The 26,651-nt window shown below is 47.0% G+C and overlaps 1 protein-coding gene across 1 annotated transcript in view; it reads left to right on the top strand.

Annotated features, from left to right (window-relative positions):
* ROR1 (receptor tyrosine kinase like orphan receptor 1) overlaps positions 1-26,651 on the top strand; it is a 414,857-nt gene that overhangs the window by 354,041 nt on the left and 34,165 nt on the right. Inside the window, exons 5-6 of the mRNA XM_077450558.1 lie at positions 16,130-16,257; positions 21,108-21,425. Of these exons, the coding sequence (XP_077306684.1) occupies positions 16,130-16,257; positions 21,108-21,425 (446 nt within the window). The remainder of the gene's footprint in view (positions 1-16,129; positions 16,258-21,107; positions 21,426-26,651) is intronic.

Genomic DNA, 26,651 nt, shown 5'->3' with positions numbered 1-26,651 from the left:
TATCCTTGGCTCCAACATTTGCCTAAGACAAGCATTGGCAAGAGGAATGCAGAAGGCTAGCTAGGTGGTTGGACAGGGTGCCCCCTCTTCCCCCACGCCCATCTGAGAAAACAGCTAGCAAAGAGATGGCTGCATTGATAGTCCGCCCCTATCCTTGGATTCAACACTAGCCTGAGACCAGCATCAGCAAGAGGAAAGAAGAGGGCTAGGTGGTTGGCTAGCTAGATGGTTGGACAGGATGCCCCCTCTTCCCCATGGCTGTCCAACAACACAGCTAGCAAAGAGATGGCTGTATTGATAGCCAGTGTCTATCTTTGGCTCCAAGCAATTGCCAGAGACAAGCATTGGCAAGAAGAATGCAGAAGGTTAGCTAGGTGGATGGGGAAGAGGATATCCCCTCTCCCCCCACACCCTTCCAACAATGCAGCTAGCAAAGAGATGGCTGCTTTGATAGCCAGCCCTTATCCTTGGCATCCAAGATGTTGTCTGAAACAAGCTTTGGCAAGAGGAAGGCAGGTGGTTGGTCAAAGAGATGGCTGCATTGATAGTCAGAACCTATCCTTGGATCCAACACTTGCCTGAGACGAGCATTGGCAGGAGGAATGCAGAAGGCTAGCTAGGTGGTTGGATAGGGTGCTCCCCCTTCCCCCACGTCCATCCAACAATGCAGCTAGTAAAGAGTTGGCTGTATCGATAGCCAGCACCTATGCTTGGCTCCCAGGACTTGCCTGAGACAAGCATTGGCAAAAGGAATGTAGAAGGTTAGCTAGGGGGTTGGACAGCACACCTACCTCCTCTTCCCCCACTGCCGTCCAACAATACAGCTAGCAAAGAGATGGCTGCATTGATAGCCGGTGCCTATCCTTGTCTCCATGGACTTGCCTGAGATAAGCATTGGTAAGAGGAATGCAGAAGGCAGGGGCTGGAATGCCCAAGTGCTCCAATCACTTGAGTTAGATAAGCTCCGCAAGAGTAATTCAGGGGTTGGTTGCCAGCTTCCTATCCCTCTGCATTGCTCTTGCCAGTACTTGTTTCGGGCAGGTGCTTGGAGCCAACGATAGGCTATCAATGCAGCCATCTCTTTGTTAGCTGCGTTTTTGGATGGCCTTGGGAAAAGAGGGGCGCTTTGTCTAACCACCTAGCCCGCCTTCCACGGCATGTACAAAGATAAAAAAAAAAATAAACCCACCTTTATATTTGGCAAAAATCACAAGCGTTTTGCTGATGCTAAAGAGCGGCATGTTTTGCCTTTGGGTCAGAAACGCATGTGCAGGCCAGGACATGTGCAGACCTGCACATATGTAAACCTAGCCTTAAAGAGGAACTGCAGACTGCTCACATAATTTATAATAAAAACATCTTTGCCATTCTGAAGCTTCCCTCCAACCACTTTGCATATTATTTTATATATACTGTGTACTTGCCAAATATGCTGCAGAAATCTCCCTCCACTAAGTCTGGCTGCAACCATTTTAAAGAGGAAGTAAACCCTGATGAGTTTACTTCCTCTTTGATTCCCTGCAAAGGTAAAGCATAATGGGCTACTATGCATCGCATACTACCCCACTATGTGTCACTTACCTGACACAGGAGCCAGGGAAGTCACCGCTGTCCCCTGTAGTCCGGAGCATCCATCTTCTCGGTGGGTCTCGCTGCTCCGCCGCTGTCATTCGGCGAAGCCACGATGACGTCACTCCCGTGCATGCGCACGGGAGCCGCCACTCGTGGCATATTGCCGTTGACCGTGACGCGCTCAGTGCGTCTGCGCGCCGCTGTCTACGGCGCATGCACCGTAGACAGCGGTGCCTGTCTTTCGGCAAATATCTCCTAAACCCTGTAGGTTTAGGAGATATTTCTTGGACCTACAGGTAAGCCTTAATCTAGGCTTACCTGTAGGTCAAAGTGTGTTGTAAGGGTTTACAACCACTTTAACTGTGGGCAGCTGAAGCTGCTGCCTGTACACTTCCTGGATTTACACAGAGGCACACCTCCAGCTCTGCAGCTCTCATTGGCCCTCTTATGACTCACCCCCCCCCCCCCTCCCTTCCTGATGATGTCATCAGCCTAGGCTAAAGACCAGACAAGAAACAGGAAGTGGGCTGTATAAGGTATTTACTGGCAGATAAAAAAAAAATGTTTTACTATCCAAAGTTAAAACAACAAGAGCAGAAGATTTAATAGATGGAAAGATTAAAAAAATTACTGAAGGTCTACATTAAGGTGAAGGTCTGCTTTAAAATATCTAAACCAAAAAAATAAATATATTGCAGCCTACTTTGGTGTGGTGGCTGCATTAGATTTTTTTGTTTTTTTCTCAAGCTTCTTTTGCTTTATTTTCACCTGGTAATCCTGCAAATAAAGCACTTCCTGTCCCTGGGTGGCTACGTCATGCCTCCACTGCATCTATGGAGGGAGCCATGGTGGTCGTCACCCTAGGCTGCTCTCCTGATACGGGCCATGAACATGTCAGTTTCTCTTTTACATGGGAAGGCAGAGCGATTGGTGGAATATTCTTCAGTGTAGCAAACAAGAAGTGACAAGGACGCAACATTTCTGGCAGGATCAACAGGTATTTCCTGTATTTGCTGAAAATGTTCTTAATTTGTAGAAAAAAAAAGAAGAAAACGAACACAGCCAACAAATCTAAGGGTTGTAAGCTGCATCATATTCAATTTTTGTTCTTGCTTTTTGTTTTTCTTTAAAGTTCCTCCATTTTTTTTTTTGTAGTCTCATGTTGGTGCATTTTGCCATGCGGAGGGCGAGCGACGTGTTTTCTCGCGTTCTTCAGCTAGACTAATTAATCCCATGACCTCACCGCTGTGATTCTGTACATCCTGAACGCTGACCTCACTCTCTGAGCAGTGCCAGCAGTCTGTGCCGGTGCCAGTGGGTAGTATTATCTCACCTTAAATAGCTTTTCATTGCAGGTCTTCAGCAGTAAATGTTTTATTTATGTTCCATATAAAGTACTATATGGGTGACTCCCTATTCATTAAAAATCTCCTTTTTTTGTGATTTCTTTAAACATTTTCATTTTAGTAGACAACCAGATCATGGAGGGTTAGTTACGAGGCAACGGGGGTGTTTGGGTGCCTGGCAATCAGGGTGGGGGAAGTGGGTGTGGGTGCCTGGCAACTGGGGGGGGGTGCCTGGCAACCGCGGGGTGTATATGGGTGCCTGGCAACCGTGGTGGGGTGTATGGGTGCCTGGCAACCGGGGGGGTGTGGGTGCCTGGAAACTGTGGGGGGGTCGGTGACTGGCAACCGGTGGGGTGTGTGGGTGCCTGACAAACGAGGGGGGTGGGGTGGGTGCCTGGCAACCAAGTTGGGTGATAAATGGTTGCTAGGGAAATGATGTACGTGGTTACTAGTCAGCCAGTATATATGTGGTTACCCGGCAACATCCACACCTCTCAACATTCATAGATTGCGTGTGTGTGGGTGCCTGGCAACTGGGGGGGGGATTGGGTGCCTGGCAACCAGGGTGGTGTGTGGGTGCCTGGCAACATGGGGGGGTGGGTGCCTGGCAACATGGGGGGGGTGGGTGCCTGGCAACTAAGTTGTGTGATAAATGGTTGCTAGGGAAGGAAATGATCTATGTGGCTACTAGTCAGCCAGTGTATATGTGGTTACCTGGCAACATCCATGCCTCTCAACATTCCTAATTTGTGTGTGTGGGTGTCTGGCAACCGGGGAAGTGTGGGTGCCTGGCAACCAGGGGGATGCCTGGCAACCGAGGGGGGTGGGTGCCTGGCAAATGAGGGGGGGAGGGGTGTGGGTGCCTGGCAACCAAGTTGGTGATAAATGGTTGCTAGGGAAATGATGTATGTGGTTACTAGTCAGCCGGTGTATATGTGGTTACCCAGCAACATCCACATCTCTCAACATTCCTAAATTCATGCAGGGTGCTGATGGGTGGGGCCCCCGCGGGGATCGATTTATCCAATATGGATGTGAAGACTTAAAAAAATAGGGCCCTGTGGTGCATTTGGGCACAATTAATGGTACATAGAGGCATCTTTGGTTATAGAAGGTTTGCTATAGTGACCCAGTGTTTTATTTTGATGGATTTAGGGCCAGTTTACACCACATGCAGTCCTGTATGGGGGTTTTTTTGCATCAAAAATACATGGATAGTAGGTTATATGGTTTCCAATGGCATAGTTCACACCAGTGCGGTCAGTTCCAGAAAAAAAAAAAGTAGAACATGCTGCGTCTTTCCTGCACTGGACTGGACTGTAAAACACATCAAAAACGCACTGGAATGCATCAAAATCGCGCCTGCAGAAGTGCATTCGGAATGGATCTGGAATGCTTTTTTTGTGGTGCGAACAGGCCCTTAAACTTATCAAAAAGGCATCAAAAACGCAGTAAAAAAATAAAAATTCAAGAAAAAAAGCATCAAAAATGCAGCAGAACGTGCCAAAAATGCATTAAAAATGCGCATTCAGAAACATATCCGGAACGGATCTGGAGCGGGTTTTTGTGGTGTGAGCCCAAACCGAATACGATCAGGAATAACCATGTGTGTTTTTTTCCAACCTGTCCTAAAGATGCTGCTTGCAGGACTTTTCTGAACGTCCCGCAGGCGCACCACCCCAGTGTGAAAAGGTACACTGGAATGAATGGGAGGCGGTTTTCAGGCAATGTGCAGAGGCTATTTCTATAGCTAAAGCGCCCGGAAACCCCCCCAAGTGTGAAAGGGGTCTTAGTTCACACATACATTGCAATACATGTTTAATCTGGCTAACTGCGTCAAAGTACTCTCTCTATGGCCAGTCCTACTCTGCTCTGCCAATAGCTTGTCCCCATCAGAGTCACCTTTTACATGAGGGTCCCTATGAGAGTTTCCCCTTACATGAGATTCCCCACCAGAGTTCACCTACACCAGAAACTTACTGCGCGGCTGGGAGCCTGAAGACCTAGCTGCGGGCCAGATAAAATCTTGCAGTGGGTCTCATTTGGCCCACAGGCTGTTTGGAGACCCCTGCCCTAATGGAATTGGATGTTCCCTGGATCAGCAATCTGTGACCCCTTTGCAGGGAATGAATTTCATAAGAACCAAAATTCAACACTCCGGGTTGTCGGTAAAATCATAAGAAGGTTGGCAGCTGGGTTTGCTCCTCACACTTGTACATTAATTCCTCTACTTGGCTCGATCCTTAGAAGTCTTGACCGTCATCCATTACTCTTCCCGTCCCAGTATGGATGTTGTCCAGGGGGGCTGGATGAGGTTTTACTGTTTGGCCAGGACCCATATAAAACTGGAAAATCTGCAGTCACATTACAAGGCACTCTTGCAGTTGTACAACAAAATTAATTGAGGGCATTTGGAATGCAGTTGGGATCTTTTGAATGATCTTTATGTATTCAGTATTAGTAATCGTAATTGAGTGCAGTTTAGATTTTCATATTTTCTTGCTCCATGCAGGGCTGGATTAATGTAGGGGCTATTGGAGCTGCAGCTCCAGGCCCCTTACCTTAACCTCCCTGGCGGTACGATTATTTCGGATTTTAGGTGCTAAAAGCGGTACCATTATTTTGCATGAAAATTTGGCGTTTTATATTGTAGTCCTGCAATTCTTAGGAATAACTCACTTAAATCTGTCCAAACCAGAGTCTAGTAGACATCCCGGGTATAATAAAGTTTGAAAAATGAAATCATAAATTATAATATAATAAATAATTATAAATAATTGTACCAAATAATAATATAACAATAATAAAAATTATTCAATAATGTAATCAAATCAAAAACACTGAAATTTGCTCAGTTGCAGAATTGTCACTGTCATTACTTTTCAGCATTTGATGACGGATCTCCCCACAAATCGCTATCGCTCAATTCTGCGAGTGATTCCAATTTATTGTCGCTGTTTTCTAGCTGGTCTAAAACCATTTTTGATGTAAAATGACAGTTTGGTTGCTATGGACAATCTCCAGTTTCCAGGCATAAAGAACAGTTTTTATTACATAAAACTGCATGCAGGACACTGGGCAGAACACTAGGGACAACGGGGAGGTGAAATATTTACATACAGCAATGTAATCTGTAAGATTACATTATACTGTATGTATACTGTCTGTTTCACTTTTTGAATTTGGCGCCGATCTCCGTCCCCGTGCGTCGCAATGCTCGCAGGGCACGGAGATCGGCGATGTGATGCATCGAGCGAGACACGGCTCGCTCGTACAGCGGGGAGACAACGCTGGATCCGAGGGAGAAGGTAAGTAAACCTCCTCCTGGATCCAGCGATGCAGTCCCGAGTCTGGCTCGGGGATACCGCTTTTGGTATGAAAATTCCACCCCGAGCCAGACTCGGGAATACCGCCAGGGGGGTTAATATAGGCCCAGCCACCCAAAAAGGACATGGAAAGCAATGGGTCAACGGGAAGAGATCTCCCCTGACGGGCCTTGCATTCCACATGCACCGCCGGGGCAGGGTGGTGGGACTGATAATGGGCACGGCATGAGCAGTCCTAACAGAAGCCTGGGACACGCCAATGCAGGGCTCTTACAGAAGTCTGGGGCTTCCATAGTGTTAGGCCTGCGCAGCTGCACTCTTTCAGCTCAGAGTGCACGCCAATGCACGGCCCTTACAGAAACTTGGCAAATCAAATGCCAGGCTTCCCTAGTGTTATGCCTGTGCGGCTGCGCACTTTTGAGTTTGGGCGCATGCCAGCACAGGCTCTTGGAAAGCAGAAGGGTGCCCAGTAAAAGGCCCACCAAAATCCTCAGCACCAAGCACATGATGCTCTTAATCCGGCCCTGGCTCCATGTTGTATGGTTCCTCTCCACCCATCTTTACAGTATAATTATAATATTTACAATTTTTATAATTTACATTTATCAAATAAAGCACATACAAGGACCTTGTACCCCCGCCAGCTGCCTTGACAGGCCTCCATGAGAAACAGCCCAAAAGTGCCCAAGAATAGTGATGGCCGAACGGTTCGCCCGGCGGTCGTTTCGCGGCGAATTTCGGCTGTTCGCGATCGGCGGACTATTGCCGCCGTTCGCCCCGGCGGACTTCCATGTTTTTACTGTGTAAAAGAACTTTGACCTGATGACACATCCATCATGGGGTACAGGACAGCCAATTGAGACATTACAGCACATGGACACTTGGACATTCCCCCTAACTTATAAATACACCCGATCCGGCGGCCATTTTACATTCTTTCTTCTGTCACTATAGGCAGAGGTTGCTGTGTGGAGCAGGGAGAGATTGCAGTGACCCAAATCGCTAGCTATTTGGTACACAAAAGTTCTTTTCAGGACTGGTATAGGTGTTAGGTGTATATAGGTTTGCTGTGCTACTGATTCTTGCAGCAGCCTGAGTGTCTTTTGTCAGTTTAGAGAAAGGGACAGGACAGTGTGTGCTGCAGGGACAGTCAGTTTAGTCATCATCATTAGCTGTTACTATCAGGTCCACAAAAGTGCTATTCCAGTTATTGTTCCAGTAGCCTCTGTTTTGTCAGTTTATATAGGGACAGGCAGGAAGCAGTGTGTGAGGCAATGAGGGTCAGTTTAATCAGTAGCTGTTACTATATTAGGTCCACAAAGGTTGTTTTCAGGACTGGTATCAGTGGTATGGTAATAGGCTTGTACACGTATAATATTCTTTCTTCCAAATATAGAAAGAATATTATACTTGACTGCTGCCCTTCTGCTGCAGTCTGCTAATCACTCACACACAACCTAATTGTTCCACAAAGTTCCTTATAAGGACTGGTAATAACCTGGTGTAGGGTGCTATAGTACATAGGGTTGAGTGAGGTACAGTCTGCTATTCTATAAGGACTGGTATAGGTCCACAATACATAGGGTTAAGGTGCACTACTGCTGACCGCTGCCCTATACTGCAGCAGTGCTTCATCGGTATAGGGACTGACGTACAGTCTGCTAATCACTCACACACAACCTACTTGGTCCACAAAAGTCCTTATAAGGACTGGTAACTTGGTCTGTCTAGGGTGCTACAGTACATAGGGTTGAGTGAGGTACAGTCTGCTATTCTATAAGGACTGGTATAGGTCCACAATACATAGGGTTGAGGTGCACTACTGCTTACCGCTGCCCTATACTGCAGCAGTCCTTCATTGGTATAGGGACTGACGTGCAGTCTGCTAATCACTCACACACAACCTAATTGTTCCACAAAGTTCCTTATAAGGACTGGTAAGGTATAGGGCACTACAGTACATAGGGTTGAGTGAGGTACAGTCTGCTATTCCATAAGGACTGGTATAGGTCCACAATACATAGGGTTGAGGTGCACTACTGCTGACCGCTGCCCTATACTGCAGCAGTCCTTCATTGGTATAGGGACTGACGTACAGTCTGCTAATCACTCACACACAACCTACTTGGTCCACAAAAGTCCTTATAAGGACTGGTAACTTGGTCTGTCTAGGGTGCTACAGTACATAGGGTTGAGTGAGGTACAGTCTGCCATTCTATAAGGACTGGTATAGGTCCACAGTACATAGGGTTGAGGTGCACTACTGCTGCCCTATACTGAAGCAGTCCTTCATCGGTATAGGGACTGAGAGTTTTGTCACAGGGTCATTTAAAAAATGACAGGCAGAGGAAGAGGCAGGCCCTTCCGCAGGGGTGGTAGGGGTAGGGCAGGAGCAACAGGCTTGAGCCAAAGTGGGAAGTTGCAGAAGGTGCATTCAATTACTTTAAAGGACGCACCAGACTTGGTTGAATGGCTCGCTCAGCCTTACTCTTCTGCACCCTCCTCATCCTCTCGATCTGCACCCTCTTCTTCACTCTCTGCTATGTGCACCCCCAAAGACACTACCACCAACAACACCACCACATACCTTCCGCTTGAGTCACAGGAATTATTTTCCGATCCATATCAAGACATTTGTGATGCGCAGCCACTCTTGGTATTGGATCAGGAAGAGGAGGCAGCAACAACCGCTACTCAGCAGTCTGACGACAGTACCTAGATCAGCCCAAGGAGGAGGTTGGTCCCCGGTGTTGCTGCCTACTCCGAGATCTCTACTTATAGCGGTGGGGAAGGTGACATTGATGATGACGTGTCTAGTGATGTCACGTGGGTGCCCACAAGAGAGGAAGAGGAGGGGAGTTCAGAGGGAGATATGGACCAGCAGATAGGGAGGAGAAGCAGGAATAACATACATTGCACAGAAGGGACAAAGCAGACTGCAAATGTATCAGGAGCGAGTCATCGACCATGTACGGTCACATCTGGCGCTCCCAGGACACTGGCACATGGCTCCGCAGTGTGGGCTTTTTTTAACGTGTCCGCTGCTGACAATAGCGTTGCCATCTGCAATCTTTGCAGTCAACGCATTAGTCGCGGTAAGCCCAACACTCACCTAGGGACGACCGCCTTAAGAAGGCACATGAGCAGCCATCACCGAGCCCAGTGGGAGCAACGGAACACACAAAGCCACACTCCAGGCTCTCACCGTCCAGCCTTGTCTTCTACTTCTCCTTCTCCTCTCTCCTCACAATTGTCCTCCACTCCACCTTCCATCACGCCAAGCTCACGTTTTTCTGCAAAAAGGCAGGCTTCCGTGGGCCTAATGTTCGAGCGTAAAAAAATGATGACGCCGGATAACCCTCTTGCCCAACGGTTGACGGCTGGCTTGTCAGAACTCATAGCCCGCCAACTACTGCCATATAAACTGGTGGACTCGGAGGCCTTTCGCAAATTTGTGGCCATTGGAACACCACAATGGAAGGTCCCAGGAAGGAAGTATTTCTCAGAGAAGGGCATCCCAGAGCTATATGGCCATGTTCAGCGGCAAGTGAATGTATCTCTGGCACACAGTGTCGGTGCCAAGATACATCTGACCACAGACACATGGTCTAGCAAACACGGGCAGGGAAGGTATATCACTTTTACTGCCCACTGGGTGAACCTTCTGATGGCCGTCAAGCATGTAACCCGTGGCACCCGTGTAGATTTGGTTTTACCGCCACGGATTGCATGCAGGCCTGACTCTTCTTCTCCTCCTCCTACTCCATCCTCCTCCCTCTCCTCCTCAGCTGACTCCTCCTTTTCCGCTGCTAGCGTCTCTTCCGCTGCGCCGCCCAAGCTCCCCAGAACCTATTCGACATGCCAGGTGAGACGTTGCCATGCCGTGCTGCGTCTGTTGTGCCTGGAAGCCAAGAGCCACACTGGCCCGGAACTCCTTTCAGCTTTGCGTTCACAGGCAGATCAGTGGCTAACACCGCTCAATTTGACAGTTGGTAAAGTGGTGTGTGACAACGGTGCCAATCTGCTTAGCGCATTGAAACAGGGCAAAATCACGCACGTGCCATGCATGGCACAGGTCTTAAACTTGGTCGTGCAGCGATTCGTTGTCAAATACCCTGGGGTCCAGGACATCTTGCGGCAGGAAAGGAAAATCTCGGCCCATTTCAGAAGATCTTACACGGCCATGGCTCGCCTTGCTGACATTTAGCGGCGACACAATCTGCCGGTCAGACGTCTTATTTGCGATTGCCCGACGCGATGGAACTCAACCTTCTATATGCTTGATAGGCTGCTCCAGCAGAAACATGCAGTTACGTCTACCTGTATGAACTCTGCGGCAGAACCGGTTCTGGGGAGCTGGTTTTTTTTTTCACCGTGCCAGTGGCTGCTCATGTGCGACGCATGCAGACTTCTGCGCCCATTTGAGGAGATCACCAAACTGGTCAGTCGCAGCCATGGCGCCATCAGTGACATGGTACCTTATGCCTTCTTTATGGAGCGTGCATTGCGTCGGGACATTGATCAAGCTGTGGAGGAGCAGGAGCGGGAAGATGAGGAAGTCGCAATACTGGATGAATTCCCAGGGGGGGCTACTCTATCTGAGACAAGTCAACAACAGGAGTCTGAAGAGGAGTCAGAGGAGGATGGTGCCGGGGTGCATGAGGAGGAGCAAGAAGAGCATGCTTTAAACCTTTCTGGGATCCCTGTTGTGCGTGGATGGGGAGAGGAGAATGAAGAGGACGACATTATCCTGGATGATGAGCAGGAGCCAGGCCACCGCACCGCTTCCACTTTAGTGCAAATGGGGGCCTTCATGCTCCAGTGTTTTAATAGGGACCCCCGTATAAAAAGCATAAGGGTCAAGGACCAGTACTGGGTGGCAACGTACTTAGACCCCCGGTATAAACACAAAATGGCGGAAATGTTACCGCCGTCACAGAGGGCTGGCAGAATGCAGCACTTCCAGGCCTTGCTTCGAGAAATGCTGCATTCTGCTTTTGCGTGCGCTGGCAGAGGAGCAATTCCCACTCCCAGAGAAGGAGTTGCGGGTACCAATCCAACAGCGCCTGCAAGAAGAGGCCGGTTTGAAGATGTGTTGGTGACTTCGGATATGAGGTCATTCTTTCAGCCGACCCATCGACAGGTGTCATCCGGATCCAGCATCAGGGAACGCCTAGACCGTCAGGTGTCCGACTACATCGGGTTAACGGCCGATGTGGACGCTCTGAGGAGTGATGAACCCCTGGACTACTGGGTGGGCAGGCTTGACCTCTGGCCAGAGCTTGCCCAATTTGCAATCGAACTGTTGGCTTGCCCCTCATCCAGTGTCCTGTCCGAAAGGACGTTCAGCGCAGCAGGGGGGATCGTGACCGATAAGCGTACTCGCCTAGCTCACGACAGTGTTAACTACCTCACATTTCTAAAAATGAATGAGGCATGGATCTCGGAGGAATTCAACACATGTGACCAGTAGACCATGTATATGTCTATAAACAATTTTTTTAATCAAGCACAGAGACCTTCTTTCTTCATTTGGCTCACTTCCTTGTCCAAAAAAAGCACACCGTACTATATGCCCGTACCCTCCTCTTTGAAGAGGTTGAGCGGTGTCATATTTCTACTGGGGCTGCTTATTATGAGGGGCTCCCACCATCCCTGTGCTGTGCTGACATCCTCCTGGGGCTGTACCTCTGCTGTGCATATTATGAGGGGCTCCCACCATCCCTGTGCTGTGCTGACTTCCTCCTGGGGCTGTACCTCTGCTGTGCATATTTTGAGGTGCTCCCACCATCCCTGTGCTATGCTCATTATGAGGGGCTCCCATCATCCCTGTGCTGTGCTGACTTACTCCTGGGGATGCTTATTATGAGGGGCTCCCACCATCCCTGTGCTATGCTAACATCCTCCTGGGGCTGCTTATTATGAGGGGCTCCCACCATCCCTGTGCTATGCTCATTATGAGGGGCTCCCACCATCCCTGTGCTGTGCTGACTTTCTCCTGGGGCTGCTTATTATGAGGGGCTCCCACCATCCCTGTGCTATGCTGACATCCTCCTGGGGCTGCTTATTATGAGGGGCTCCCACCATCCCGGTGCTATGCTCATTATGAGGGGCTCCCACCATCCCTGTGCTATGCTCATTATGAGGGGCTCCCAGGTGTCAGTACTGTATATCACGCTGCTGATGTCAGTGCTCTCTGTCACAGTGCTGCTGTCAGTGCTGTATATCACGGTGCTGGTGTGAGTGCTTTATGTCACGCTGCTGATGTCAGTGCTCTCTATCACGGTGCTGCTGTCAGTGCTGTATATCACGGTGCTGGTGTGAGTGCTTTATGTCACGCTGCTGATGTCAGTGCTCTCTATCACGGTGCTGCTGTCAGTGCTGTATATCACGGTGCTGGTGTGAGTGCTTTATGTCACGCTGCTGATGTCAGTGCTCTCTGTCACAATGCTGCTGTCAGTGCTGTATATCACGGTGCTGGTGTGAGTGCTTTATGTCACGCTGCTGATGTCAGTGCTCTCTGTCACGATGCTGCTGTCAGTGCTGTATATCACGGTGCTGGTGTGAGTGCTTTATGTCACGCTGCTGATGTCAGTGCTGTATATCACGGTGCTTGTGTGAGTGCTTTATGTCACGCTGCTGATGTCAGTGCTCTCTATCACGGTGCTGTTGTCAGATGACTCTATCACGGTGCAGGTGTCATTGCTGTATGTCACGCTGCTGATGTCAGTGCTCTCTATCACGGTGCTGGTGCCAGATGACTCTATCACGGTGCTGGTGATCATCTCCTGCACCCTCTTCTTTGCCTACCCTGGTCCCTGACCTTCCCTCTCCTCCATTGCCTTCATGCGCTCCACAGTCCTGAATTGTCACAACAATTTCCCATATAAAAAAAGAATGCTTGTAGTTGTCGATCCCAGATTCACCTCATACATGTGTTATGTCATTGGCCATGTGGTGGGACTATGTTTGCACAGCTATTAATTATTTTGTGGCTGCAAATTTGACCTGTAGGTTTGCGAAGTTCGCCTCCCATTGAAGTCAATGGGGCCCGCCGTGAACGTTCCAGTCCGCGTTCGCGAAACGTCCCGTCCCAAGAACTTAAAGCAGAGTTCCGCCGATTCTTTTTTTTTTTTTAAAGTCAGCAGCTACAAATACTGCAGCTGCTGACTTTTAAAATAAGGACACTTACCTGTCCAGGGCGCCCGCGATGTCGGCACCTGAAGCCGATCTAGCCCTCGACTGTCGGTTGCTGCCGCCGCCATCCTTGGTAAGGGAATCAGGAAGTGAAGCCTTGCAGCTTGTGCGACTCGCGCTGGGTGTTCCCACTGGTCCCTGCTGTGTTCTGGGACCCGTGTGTATCCCAGAAAACAGCGGGGGGCGAGAAGTGGCGTAGATACCTGTGGGTGGCTCGGGTGTCTATGCCCGGATGCAAAATACCTGTATTAGATGGGTATCTGCTCCCCCCTCCCCCCTGAAAGGTGCCAAATGTGACACCGGAGGGGGTGAGGAGCCGGAAAAGCGGAAGTTCCATTTTTTGGGTGGAACTCCGCTTTAACCACCAAAAGAGAAAGGGAGGGTGGGAAATTGTTCCGACGTCATCTCTCTCCTGAGTGTTAAGACCTCACCAGGATCCTCCTACTGGTCAACCCCTGAAGCCCCACCTGTTACCTCCACTCTACCAGTCCAGTAAGTGTTACTATTTATTTTAAACCCTCATAAAAAACTCCTACCACTCCAACCCCCCTTTTAAACCCTGTCTTGTCTGCCCTCCATGTAGGTTTCTTTTCCTTACTCCGGGCCTTGCTTTATAATCAAGGGCCCGACAGTAGTTCAGGGCTTCACCTTGGAGACAGGAGGTCCCCTGCCCAGAGGCCAGGGCTTGGGTCAGAGTAGCAAGGAGCTGCAAGAGAGAGGCAAAATAGAGGTGCAGAATTGCATAGGGGTGTACAGGGGTGTTGAGAGGTGATCTGTGGGACCAGACCAAAGGCCTAGAGTTAAAGCCTGAGCAGCGGGGCTATAAGAGGAAGCCAGGAGGCCTGATGCCATTTTTCTATGTGTGTTAAAATGATGGTGGAAACCCCTGTGAGGGCAACCATTTTCCTGGAACTTTCTTTTTAAATAAAATAGGGCTGTTGCTGATTAAAATTTTCATGTTTGATTAATCGATTTTTTTAATCGATTAATGGACTAATTTTGATTCATTATAACGCACATACAGATCCAACTACTTTTAGCTGATCTCCTTGCATTGCAGCTCTGCATTAGTCAGTGATAAATGTGGTATACACTATATACAATCACCCAACACTAGTTAGTTTCCCAATCCATGACTTAACTTCACAGTTCACACAAATACGTTTTAAATTCAAACTTTAGCACTGACGTAAGTCATTTTTTTTCCGCAGTAGCGTGACAATCCCTCCACTTCCGGTCTAACTAATCACTCTCACCTTATGGCATGGACCCCTGTGCAAACAGGTGGTCATGCAAGCGGGTATCAAAAGGGTTAACACGGAACATAAACTTCTCTCACGTCTCCTTAGATCTCAGCAAGGACGCCAGGTCATGGGTAGAAAGAAAAGATCTAAGTGCTCACCGCTTAAGTATAAGATTTCATTTTTGTGTTCAAACACAAACTAATCACATGAAGATGATAAAAACACAACATGTAAAGCCGACAATCGTGTTAGTTCCGTAGGGCAGCAGCGGGGGACGTCATACGTAGCTCCTCCCCCGTACGCGTTACGTTCAATCAGAACTTCAACATCACCGGACTCCTCCCCCTTTCCCTTCGTTAGCAGATGGAGGCACTTGGGGAAGGGGGGGAGGAGTCCGGTGACGTCGATGTCCATGACATCACCGGATCTCTGACGGAACTCCCTGAAGACCTGGAAGCCAGCGGAGAGGTAAGTACCGAACAAAAGAATTCTAATTGATAAAAAAAATTAATCGATTAATCAAGGAATTCATCTTTAATTTCCATACCCCTAAAATAAAAATCGGCCAACAAGCCCTAAAACAGTACTTTGTCTAGACTGGACACTATACTTGGATAACTCCATAGTATTCCCCTTTGCTCCTCTCTCAGCTCCTATCTAAAAGGTTATGTAGGGGGAGTGAAGGGAGGAGCGGAGGAGCTGGCCCAGCACAAACAGTAATTGGACACTTCCAGAAGAGGAAAGCGCTATGATGTGCAAGGAGGGAGGGGGCTATACTGCGGAACTGACACTTCCTGGAGTAGTCAGATTTGATATTTATAATATTTATAATTTTGTACTTATAATCTAGTACTGCAGTACAAATATTTTTTTTATGGGGAGGTCATAGCTCTACTTTAATGTTAACAGTTTAAAAGGCTGGCAAGATCAGATAAAATTCCAGCCATGCCTTGCACACCTGCTGAAATGTGATGACAGTTTGCATATGCACGCTGACCGCTGAAATGAGATTGACATAAAATCGGTCTCCTCAGCCACTGCAAGCTTTAAAAAAAAAAATTTATATATATATATATATATATATATATATATATATATATATATATATATATTTATATATATATATAATTATTTTAAAAAATGATTATTTTTAGTTAATAGGTTGCAAAGGGTATAAAATGGTGGGGATTGTATGATAACGGATACTCTTGGCATAGTGAACCTACGTCATATATCCAGCTGTGAAGAAAAAAACTCCTATTTTACTATATGACATATATTTTCATTGCACGTCACTTTATGCATTAGTAGATCCCTGAGAACGCTGCTTTTTTCCTTTTAGTAAACCCATTTCATTGTTTTGCTGCCTCGTGTGTATTTGTCTTGTTTTGTGCTGCCTCCTACTGGCTGACTTGCAGTCTGCTCACCTTGTATTATTTTTCAGGGATGAATTTGAGGAGGACGGTTACTGCCAGCCGTACCGAGGCATCGCCTGCGCCCGCTTCATCGGCAACCGCACCATTTACATGGAGTCTTTGCACATGCAGGGCGAGATAGAGAACCAAATTACAGGTGCGTCATATTCTCCACATTATCCAGTCTGCACTCTTGATGCTCATTGATCTTTCTATTATTATTATTATTATTATTATTATTAATAATAATAATAATAATAATAATAACAATATTATGATTAATAATAGTAATATTTTAATATAGAATTTTTATAGCACCAACAGCTTGCACTGAACTTTACAAAACATTTTTGTATTTTTTTTAATGGCTTAATCTGCTTTGAAATATACTGTATGTCCACTAATAAAACATACAGTGCCTTGCAAAAGTATTCAACCCCCCCTTGACATTTTTCGTGTTTTGTTGACTCACAACCTGTAATTAACATTGATTGTTTGAGGATTTGCATCACTTAATTTACAGAACACGCCCACAACTTTGAAGGTTTTTTTATTTTATTGTGAAGCAAATGACAAATAGGACAAAATAAAAGAAAACATCAATGTGCAGAACTATTCACCCCTCTAAAGTCAATACTTTGTAGAGCCACTTTTTGCGGCTATCACAGCTCCAAGTCACTTTGGATAAGTCTCTATGAGTCTTGCCCCATCTTACCACTGGGATTTTTTCCTCCTTGCAGAACTGCTCCAGCTCTTTGAAGATGGATGGTTTGCGCTTGTGAACAGCAATCTTTAAGTCTGATCACAGATTTTCTATTGGATTGAGGTCTGGGCTTTGACTAGGCCATTCCAACACATTTACATGTTTCCCCTTAAACTACTCAAGTGTTGCTTTAGCAGTGTGTTTGGGGTGAACCTCCATCCTAACCTCAAATCACACACAGAGTGGTACAGGTTTTGCTCAAGAATATCCCTGTATTTAGCAGCATCCGTCTTTCCCTCAACTCTGACCAGTTTCCAGGGGCGTAACTATAGGGGGTGCAGCAGTTGCGACCGCAACCGGGCCCTGTGATGCAGGGGGCCCATGCAGCCCCCTCTACATATGGCCGGCAGCAGCATAGGCAGTTAAGGGTACCAGTGCACCATGCACACGGGTGGCTGGAGGTGGAGGGTGACTAGCAGAGCTCCATGCTCGACTATCGCACTGGCTGCTCTTTAGTTGTGCATTCCCCGCATGACCTGTGTCCTCAGCCGGCTCCTCAGAGTACCCCTCTCCTGCTCCATGCATTTCTGCTCAGTCCGATGTCTGTTCTCCCCAGCCAGACTCCCGCCCCCCCCCCCCCCCCGAGTCCTGCCCACACTGCACTGCATACTTCTCCTGGGTAAACAAACTTTAAGCACACAGATGCAGTGCAGCCCTATGAGAGCTCCCTGGAGGACACTGCAGGCTTGTCTGCTAGCCCCCCCTCCTCCCCCGTCATACACAGATGATGAAAGGTCTTTCTGGGAGATATGCTGATCGCCCGTCCAGCACACTGGATGGAGCCCAGGCCAACATGGATGAGTGCGGGGCCTACAGCTTGGTCATGGTGAGTGAGAGGACCCCATCCCCCACACACCATTACATACCCCCTCCATCTCCCCCTGGGGACAGGGACCCCTTCTCATGTGGGGACAGGGACCCCCTCCTCCCCTGGGGACAGGGACCCCTTCTCACCTGGGGGCAGTAACTTCATCTGCCCTGGAGAAAAGGACCTTATCTCTTCTTGGAACAGGGACCCCATCCTGCCTAGGGACAGTCCCCCAATGGGGCACCTAAAAATAAAAAATAAAAATAATTAAAAAAAAACTACTGATACCAGTGGTGGAACTACAGGGCTCACAAAGGTCATACCTGTGACCACGCCCTGGAGTTCCACCGCCGGACTCGGAGGGAAGGGCCCTGGCTGGGGTTCAGGGGGGCCCTTCATGGTTTCTTGCATCGGGGCCCTGAAGGTTCTAGTTACGCCACTGCCAGTTTCCCAGTCCCGACTGCTGAAAAACATCCCCACAGCATGATGCTGCCACCACCATGTGGTCACTGTGGGGATGGTGTTCTTTGGATGATGTGATGTGTTGGGTTTGCACCAGACATAGCATTTTCTTTGATGGCCAAAAAGTTCAATTTTATTCTCATCAGACCAGAGCACCTTCCTCCATACATTTTGGGAGTTTGCCACATGCCTTTTCGCAAACTCAAAACGTGCCATTTTGTTTTTTGCTGACAGTAATGGCTTTCTTCTGGCCACTCTGCCATAAAGCCCAACTCTATAGAGCGTACGGCTTATTGTCGTCCTATGTACAGATACTCCAGTCTCTGCTGTGGAACTCTACAGCTCCTCCAGGGTTACCTTAGGTCTCTGTGCTGCCTCTCTGGTTAATGCCCTCCTTGCCCGGTCTGTGAGTTTTGGTGTGCGGCCGTCTCTTGGCAGGTTTGCTGTTGTGCCATGTTCTTTCCATTTGGTTATGATAGATTTGATGGTGCTCCTAGGGATCATCAAAGATTTGGATATTTTTTTTATAACCTAACCCTGACTTGTACTTCTCAACAACATTGTCCCTTACTTGTTTGGAGAGTTCCTTGGTCTTCATGGCAGTGTTTGGTTAGTGGTGCCTCTTGCTTAGGTGTTGCAGCCTCTGGGGCCTTTCATAAAGGTGTGTATATGTAATGACAGATCATGTGACACTCATATTGCACACAGGTGGACATCATTTCACTAATTATGTGACTTCTGAAGGTAATTGGTTGCACCAGAGCTTTTTATGGGCTTCATAACAAAGGGGGTGAATAGGCACATGCCAATTATCGTTTTTTAATTTCTGAAAATTTTAAATTGTTTTATGTATATATTTTTCTAATTTTACTTCACCAACTTAGACTATTGTGTTCTGATCCATCGCATATAATTCAGATTAAAAAAACATTTAACTAAAGGCTGTAATGTAACAAAATAGATAAAAAGCCAAGGGGGGTGAATACTTTTGCAAGGAACTGTAGAGGGAGATTTACTAAAACTGGAGCTAATTTCAACCAATTACAAACTCTGCCATTTTTTTTCAACCTATAGTTACATTTCATTGAATATTTTACAGTTTGATGCTTGTAAGGAGAGCTTATAAGGTACACGTAATGTTCATTACATTGCATTTACTACCTATGGGCCATACTGTATACAGTATTCAGTGGTACCTTGGATTATGAGCATAATTCATTCCAGAAAAATGCTTGTAATCCAAAGCTTGTATATCAAATCAAGTTTCCCCATAGGAAATAATGGAAACTCAGATAATCCATTCCAGTGGCACTGCCAGTGTATGCAGTACCGCATGTAATCAGAGGTGGGGGGGGGGGGGGTACTGGAGACATTCGGAAACACTCAGAGAGCATTTGGACCCGGCCGGATGCACTCTGAGTGTTTCCGAGTGGCTCCGAGTGTCACCGGCGCCCCAGCACCTCTGGCCAAATACGGTACTGCACACCCCAGAGGCTTGAATCCTGAGACAACACTCACAAACCGAGTCAGGATTTTTAAAAGATAATAGCTTGCATTGCGAAATGCTCGTAAACCGTGTCACTCGCAATCTGTATATTATAAAACAGGAGTAAAAAAAGTCTACTTTCAAAATGTACTTACCACGATTGCTCCCCCTCTTCTTTGTCAGACCTCCACCTTTACACAGAGAGTAAGGGTCCTTCTATGAAGCATGCTGGCAGGGGACAGACCTTTCTACTCAAGGCTGTGGCTGCTTTCTAAAGAAAAGAAAGCTTGTCCACAGCAGGTATGCTGAGTTACATTGATCAATGAAACAGGGAAGACGGTTGTTTTCTATGTACCTTTTTCACATCATACAAGTGCGATGGTGTGTGTGTTGCATAAAAATGCACCGTGTTGTAAGGCACTGCTATGCATAGAGTTAAATGAATTGGCAAAATAAAAAAGTAAACAGTGCAATGTATTGTAACAATACTAAGTAGAAAGGCCTGTCCCCTGCCAGCAAGCTGCAGACAAGGAGCCTTGTGTGGATTCAGTGGTCTCTCCAGTTAGAAAGGAGCCGGACCAGCATGTGTGCATTGTACCGCATTGAACGGGTCCTTAGGCTGTATTCACACCTGAGCGTTTTCAGCTTAAGCGTAAAATGCCAGAAAGAAACGCCCAACAAGCAAAAATCACATTCATTTAAATGGCCCCTGTTCACATCTGAGCATTTTGTAGCCTGAAGCAAAACGCCTGAAGCTCAAAAAAGTACATGAGCTTCTTTTTTTGGGCAGATTACAGGCCGTTTTCAGCTTTTTACATTGGTGACCTTTTGACCTGTGTAAAATCAAGGCAAAAATCGCAGCAAAAGTTGCGGCAAAATCGCTGTAAAAAAATAGCGTGTGATTTTCTGCCTGAAAACGCTTCCCGACTGCCCCATAACACATTTACGGCTACAGGGCAGCCGTTCTGTGCAGAATCATATATATATATATATATATATATATATATATATATATATATATATATATATATAAATAACTTGGAGTGCAAAGTGGATTTTCCTTTAGTAAATAACCCCAGAATCTGGTGCAGCAGTGCATGGTAACCAATCAGAGTCTAACTTCAGCTTGTTCAATTAAGCTTTGACAATAAAACCTGGAAGCTCATTGGTTTCTATGTAAAGCTGCACCAGATTATGTGTGCAGAAGTTTTAGTTAATCTCCCCCTATAACTTTTGTGCAAATCAATCAATATACGCTTCTTGGAATTTTGTTTTTTTACCAAAAACATGTAGCAGAATATAGATTGGTCTAAATTTACGAATAAATTAGATTTTTTTTTTTTTTTTTATTGGATGTGTTCTATAGCAGAAAGCAAAAAAAAATTAAATTTTTTTATTTTTTTTCAAAATTTTCGACCATTTTTTTTGTTTATACACACTCTCTTGATTTATACACACTTCTTGATTTGCTCTCTCTCTTTTTTTCAGCTGCCTTCACGATGATCGGAACCTCCAACCACCTGTCTGACAAATGCTCCGAGTTCGCCATTCCATCCCTTTGCCACTACGCCTTTCCCTACTGCTCCGAGGCCTCGTCCTCCCCCAAGCCCCGGGACCTGTGCCGCGATGAGTGTGAGATCCTGGAGAACGTCCTGTGCCAAGCTGAGTACATCTTTGCCAGGTCCAACCCCATGATCCTAATGAGACTGAAGCTGCCGAACTGCGAGGACCTTCCACAGCCAGACAGCCCCGAGGCCAGTAACTGCATCCGCATTGGAATACCAATGGCCGACCCCATTAATAAGAGTAAGTGAAGGAGGAGCTCAATGATTAGCCGCTCTGGCAGCTCATGTTATCATTCTCCTTTCTCTCTATCCCACTAAAATTTTTATTGGATTTTGACATAAAGATGAATTCCAGGTATGGTATATTTTTACACCATTACACTGGTCCTGATTAGACCAATGTAACTATATATACACTGTATTACCAAAAGTATTGGGACGCCTGCCTTTACACATTAACTTTAATGGCACCCCAGTCTTATAAAGGCTATAGGACATTTTGTGCGGTACCAGAAAAGGAATACTATATAGTTTATGAAAATTGATTTATTATATAAAATAAAAAATTAATACAGAATAAAAACAAGAAAGTTAGAGCTCTCATTAGAATAACCACGCAATGTATATACCGTATCTATCAATGTATAACGGCCACCCCAATTTTAGGAGGGAAGTTTAAGGAAAAAAACTTTAATTTTAAATAAAGAACTTTGATGCTCAGTGCCCATCTGCAGCCTCTAAATTGCCCATCAATGCATCCTGCTCAGTGCCCATCTGCAGCCATTAAATTGCCCATAAATGCAGCCTGTTCAGTGCCTATCTGCAGCCATTAAATTGCCCAACAATGCAGCCTGCTTAGTGCCCATCTGCAGCCATTAAATTTCCCATCAATGCACCTTGCCCAGTGCCCATCTGCAGCCATTAAACTGCCCATCAATGCACCCTGCTCAGTGCCCATCTGCATCCATTAAATTGCCCAACAATGCAGCCTGTTCAGTGCCCATCTGCAGCCATTAAAATGCCCAACAATGCATCCTGCTCAGTGTCCATCTGCAGCCTCTAAATTGCCCAACAATGCACCCTACTCAGTGCCCATCTGCAGCCATTAAATTGCCCAACAATGCAGCCTGCTCAGTGCCCATCTACAGCCTCTAAATTGCCCAACAATGCACCCTACTCAATGCCCATCTGCAGCCATTAAATTGCACAACAATGCAGCCTGTTCAGTGCCCATCTGCAGCCATTAAATTGCCCATCAATGCACCCTGCTCAGTGCCCATCTGCAGCCATTAAATTGCCCAACAATGCACCCTGCCCAGTGCCCATCTGCATCCATTAAATTGCCCAACAATGCAGCCTGTTCAGTGCCCATCTGCAGCCATTAAAATGCCCAACAATGCATCCTGCTCAGTGTCCATCTGCAGCCTCTAAATTGCCCAACAATGCACCCTACTCAGTGCCCATCTGCAGCCATTAAATTGCCCAACAATGCAGCCTGCTCAGTGCCCATCTACAGCCTCTAAATTGCCCAACAATGCACCCTGCTCAGTGCCCATCTGCATCCATTAAATTGCCCAACAATGCAGCCTGTTCAGTGCCCATCTGCAGCCATTAAAATGCCCAACAATGCATCCTGCTCAGTGTCCATCTGCAGCCTCTAAATTGCCCAACAATGCACCCTACTCAGTGCCCATCTGCAGCCATTAAATTGCCCAACAATGCAGCCTGCTCAGTGCCCATCTACAGCCTCTAAATTGCCCAACAATGCACCCTACTCAATGCCCATCTGCAGCCATTAAATTGCCCAACAATGCAGCCTGTTCAGTGCCCATCTGCAGCCATTAAATTGCCCATCAATGCACCCTGCTCAGTGCCCATCTGCAGCCATTAAATTGCCCAACAATGCACCCTGCCCAGTGCCCATCTGCAGCCATTAAATTGCCCAGCAATGCAGCCTGCTCAGTGCCCATCTACAGCCTCTAAATTGCCCAACAATGCACCCTGCTCAGTGCCCATCTGCATCCATTAAATTGCCCAACAATGCAGCCTGTTCAGTGCCCATCTGCAGCCATTAAAATGCCCAACAATGCATCCTGCTCAGTGTCCATCTGCAGCCTCTAAATTGCCCAACAATGCACCCTACTCAGTGCCCATCTGCAGCCATTAAATTGCCCAACAATGCAGCCTGCTCAGTGCCCATCTACAGCCTCTAAATTGCCCAACAATGCACCCTACTCAATGCCCATCTGCAGCCATTAAATTGCCCAACAATGCAGCCTGTTCAGTGCCCATCTGCAGCCATTAAATTGCCCATCAATGCACCCTGCTCAGTGCCCATCTGCAGCCATTAAATTGCCCAACAATGCACCCTGCCCAGTGCCCATCTGCATCCATTAAATTGCCCAACAATGCAGCCTGTTCAGTGCCCATCTGCAGCCATTAAAATGCCCAACAATGCATCCTGCTCAGTGTCCATCTGCAGCCTCTAAATTGCCCAACAATGCACCCTACTCAGTGCCCATCTGCAGCCATTAAATTGCCCAACAATGCAGCCTGCTCAGTGCCCATCTACAGCCTCTAAATTGCCCAACAATGCACCCTGCTCAGTGCCCATCTGCATCCATTAAATTGCCCAACAATGCAGCCTGTTCAGTGCCCATCTGCAGCCATTAAAATGCCCAACAATGCATCCTGCTCAGTGTCCATCTGCAGCCTCTAAATTGCCCAACAATGCACCCTACTCAGTGCCCATCTGCAGCCATTAAATTGCCCAACAATGCAGCCTGCTCAGTGCCCATCTACAGCCTCTAAATTGCCCAACAATGCACCCTACTCAATGCCCATCTGCAGCCATTAAATTGCCCAACAATGCAGCCTGTTCAGTGCCCATCTGCAGCCATTAAATTGCCCAACAATGCACCCTGCCCAGTGCCCATCTGCATCCATTAAATTGCCCAACAATGCAGCCTGTTCAGTGCCCATCTGCAGCCATTAAAATGCCCAACAATGCATCCTGCTCAGTGTCCATCTGCAGCCTCTAAATTGCCCAACAATGCACCCTACTCAGTGCCCATCTGCAGCCATTAAATTGCCCAACAATGCAGCCTGCTCAGTGCCCATCTACAGCCTCTAAATTGCCCAACAATGCACCCTGCTCAGTGCCCATCTGCATCCATTAAATTGCCCAACAATGCAGCCTGTTCAGTGCCCATCTGCAGCCATTAAAATGCCCAACAATGCATCCTGCTCAGTGTCCATCTGCAGCCTCTAAATTGCCCAACAATGCACCCTACTCAGTGCCCATCTGCAGCCATTAAATTGCCCAACAATGCAGCCTGCTCAGTGCCCATCTACAGCCTCTAAATTGCCCAACAATGCACCCTACTCAATGCCCATCTGCAGCCATTAAATTGCCCAACAATGCAGCCTGTTCAGTGCCCATCTGCAGCCATTAAATTGCCCATCAATGCACCCTGCTCAGTGCCCATCTGCAGCCATTAAATTGCCCAACAATGCACCCTGCCCAGTGCCCATCTGCAGCCATTAAATTGCCCAACAATACAGCCTGCTCAGTGCCCATCTGCAGCCTCTAAATTTCCCAACAATGCACCCTGCTCAGTACCCATCTGCAGCCATTAAATTGCCCAACAATGCAGCCTGCTCAGTTCCCATCTGCAGCCATTTAATTGCCCAACAATGCACCCTGCTCAGTACCCATCTGCAGCCATTAAATTGCCCAACAATGCAGCCTGCTCAGTGCCCATCTGCAGCCATTAAATTGCCCAACAATACAGCCTGCTCAGTGCCCATCTGCAGCCATTAAATTTCCCAACAATGCAGCCTGCTCAGTGCCTATCTGCAGCCATTAAATTACCCAACAATGTAGCCTGTTCAGTGCCTATCTGCAGCCATTAAATTACCCAACAATGTAGCCTGTTCAGTGCCCATCTGCAGCCTATAAATTGACCAACAATGCACTCTGCTCGGTGCCCATCTGCAGCCTCACCCATCATTGCAGCCTCGCCAGTGTTAGATTATCCCTGCTGTCTCAGAGGGAAGAGGAGGAGCGAGCGCCGCTGAATTACACAGAGCAACGATCTCCTGTGTACCCAGCGCTCTGTCAGTCACAGCCACGCCTCCTGGCCCCGCTCATATGATAGACAGAACAGTGGCCCAATGTGGGGTAGGGAGGCATGGCTGTGAGTGACGGAGCGCCGGGTACACAGGAGATCACGGCTCTGTGTAATTCAGCGGCGCTCGCTCCTCTTCCCTCAGAGACTGCAGGGATCATGTATAACACGCACCACTATTTCCCCCTGATTTTAAGGAGAAAAAAGTGCGTGTTATACGCCGATAAATACAGTATGTATAGAATCCCTAATACTGCTGAGTCAGAGAAACTAAAACTGGTTTTGCCATTTATACACATTTATACACATTTATTTATATACATTTATTTATTTATTTATATTTATTTATACACATTTATTTATATACATAAATACACAGATATACAGAACTTTGTAGCAGATCTTTTCAAAAAATGGAATTCCATTATTTCTGGCTGATTGTAGAAAATGGCGAACATAACTGAATCTAACAGAAGCCGCGTAATTCTGATGTTATATTGTCCCATTTGTAAAATGACTTCTACTGAAAACCACATGAAAGAGTCCATTGCTCCATTACTTCATTATGTCATTAATCAGCATGTCCTCAGCCATTATGCAGAGCGATCCATGGGCTGATTTGGTAAGACAATGATAATATACCCTACATATTGCTCCATTATACCCCAATCATTTATATATCTACTGTTTACTTTCTTTACCGTAATACATCATACTGTACGTTATTACATTTTCTATATATCACTTCCAATCACCCCAGCAAGCTATAAGCGCTTGTGCCTTTGGAAATTTTCATTTGGAAAGTCTAAATCGGATGTCAAAAGTTGCGACATGATACGAAAAACAAACGATTGTGCCTCATATGGAATTTTTCTGTACCCACCTTTACTAAAAGCCTGTAAACTTGTTCTCTCTTAAACCATAATAGATTGTAAGCTCTTCTACATTGTTTTCCTCCAATATCTCTACTAGATTTTTAGCAGTTCCACCCACTTTATGCCTCTCTTGTACCCCTATAGATTGTAAGCTCTTCCACCCTCTGTATCCTGCCTTATACTTTAATAGACCTTCCACTATCTGTCCTGACTCCATTGTGCCCTTATAGATCATAAGCGCTTCCAGTTTTTGCATCCTTCCTTGTACCCTAAGAGGGCTTTCAGACTGCGCCGCCCATAGCGTCGGCGGTAAAACGCCACTATTTTTAGCGGCTTTTTACAGCCGGATTTGTGGTGCATTTCGGCCACTAGCGGGGCGCTTTTACCCCCACTAGCGCCTGAGAAAGGGTTAAAACTGCCCGCAATGTGCCGCATTAGCAGTATTGCAGCGCTGCCCCATTA

Source organism: Lithobates pipiens, unplaced genomic scaffold (genome assembly GCF_037356315.1).
Source record: "Lithobates pipiens isolate NorthernLeopardFrog02 unplaced genomic scaffold, aLitPip1_a1.2 Scaffold_23, whole genome shotgun sequence".
Classification (NCBI taxonomy): domain Eukaryota; kingdom Metazoa; phylum Chordata; class Amphibia; order Anura; family Ranidae; genus Lithobates; species Lithobates pipiens.
This window is presented reverse-complemented; position numbering and strand designations above follow the sequence as displayed.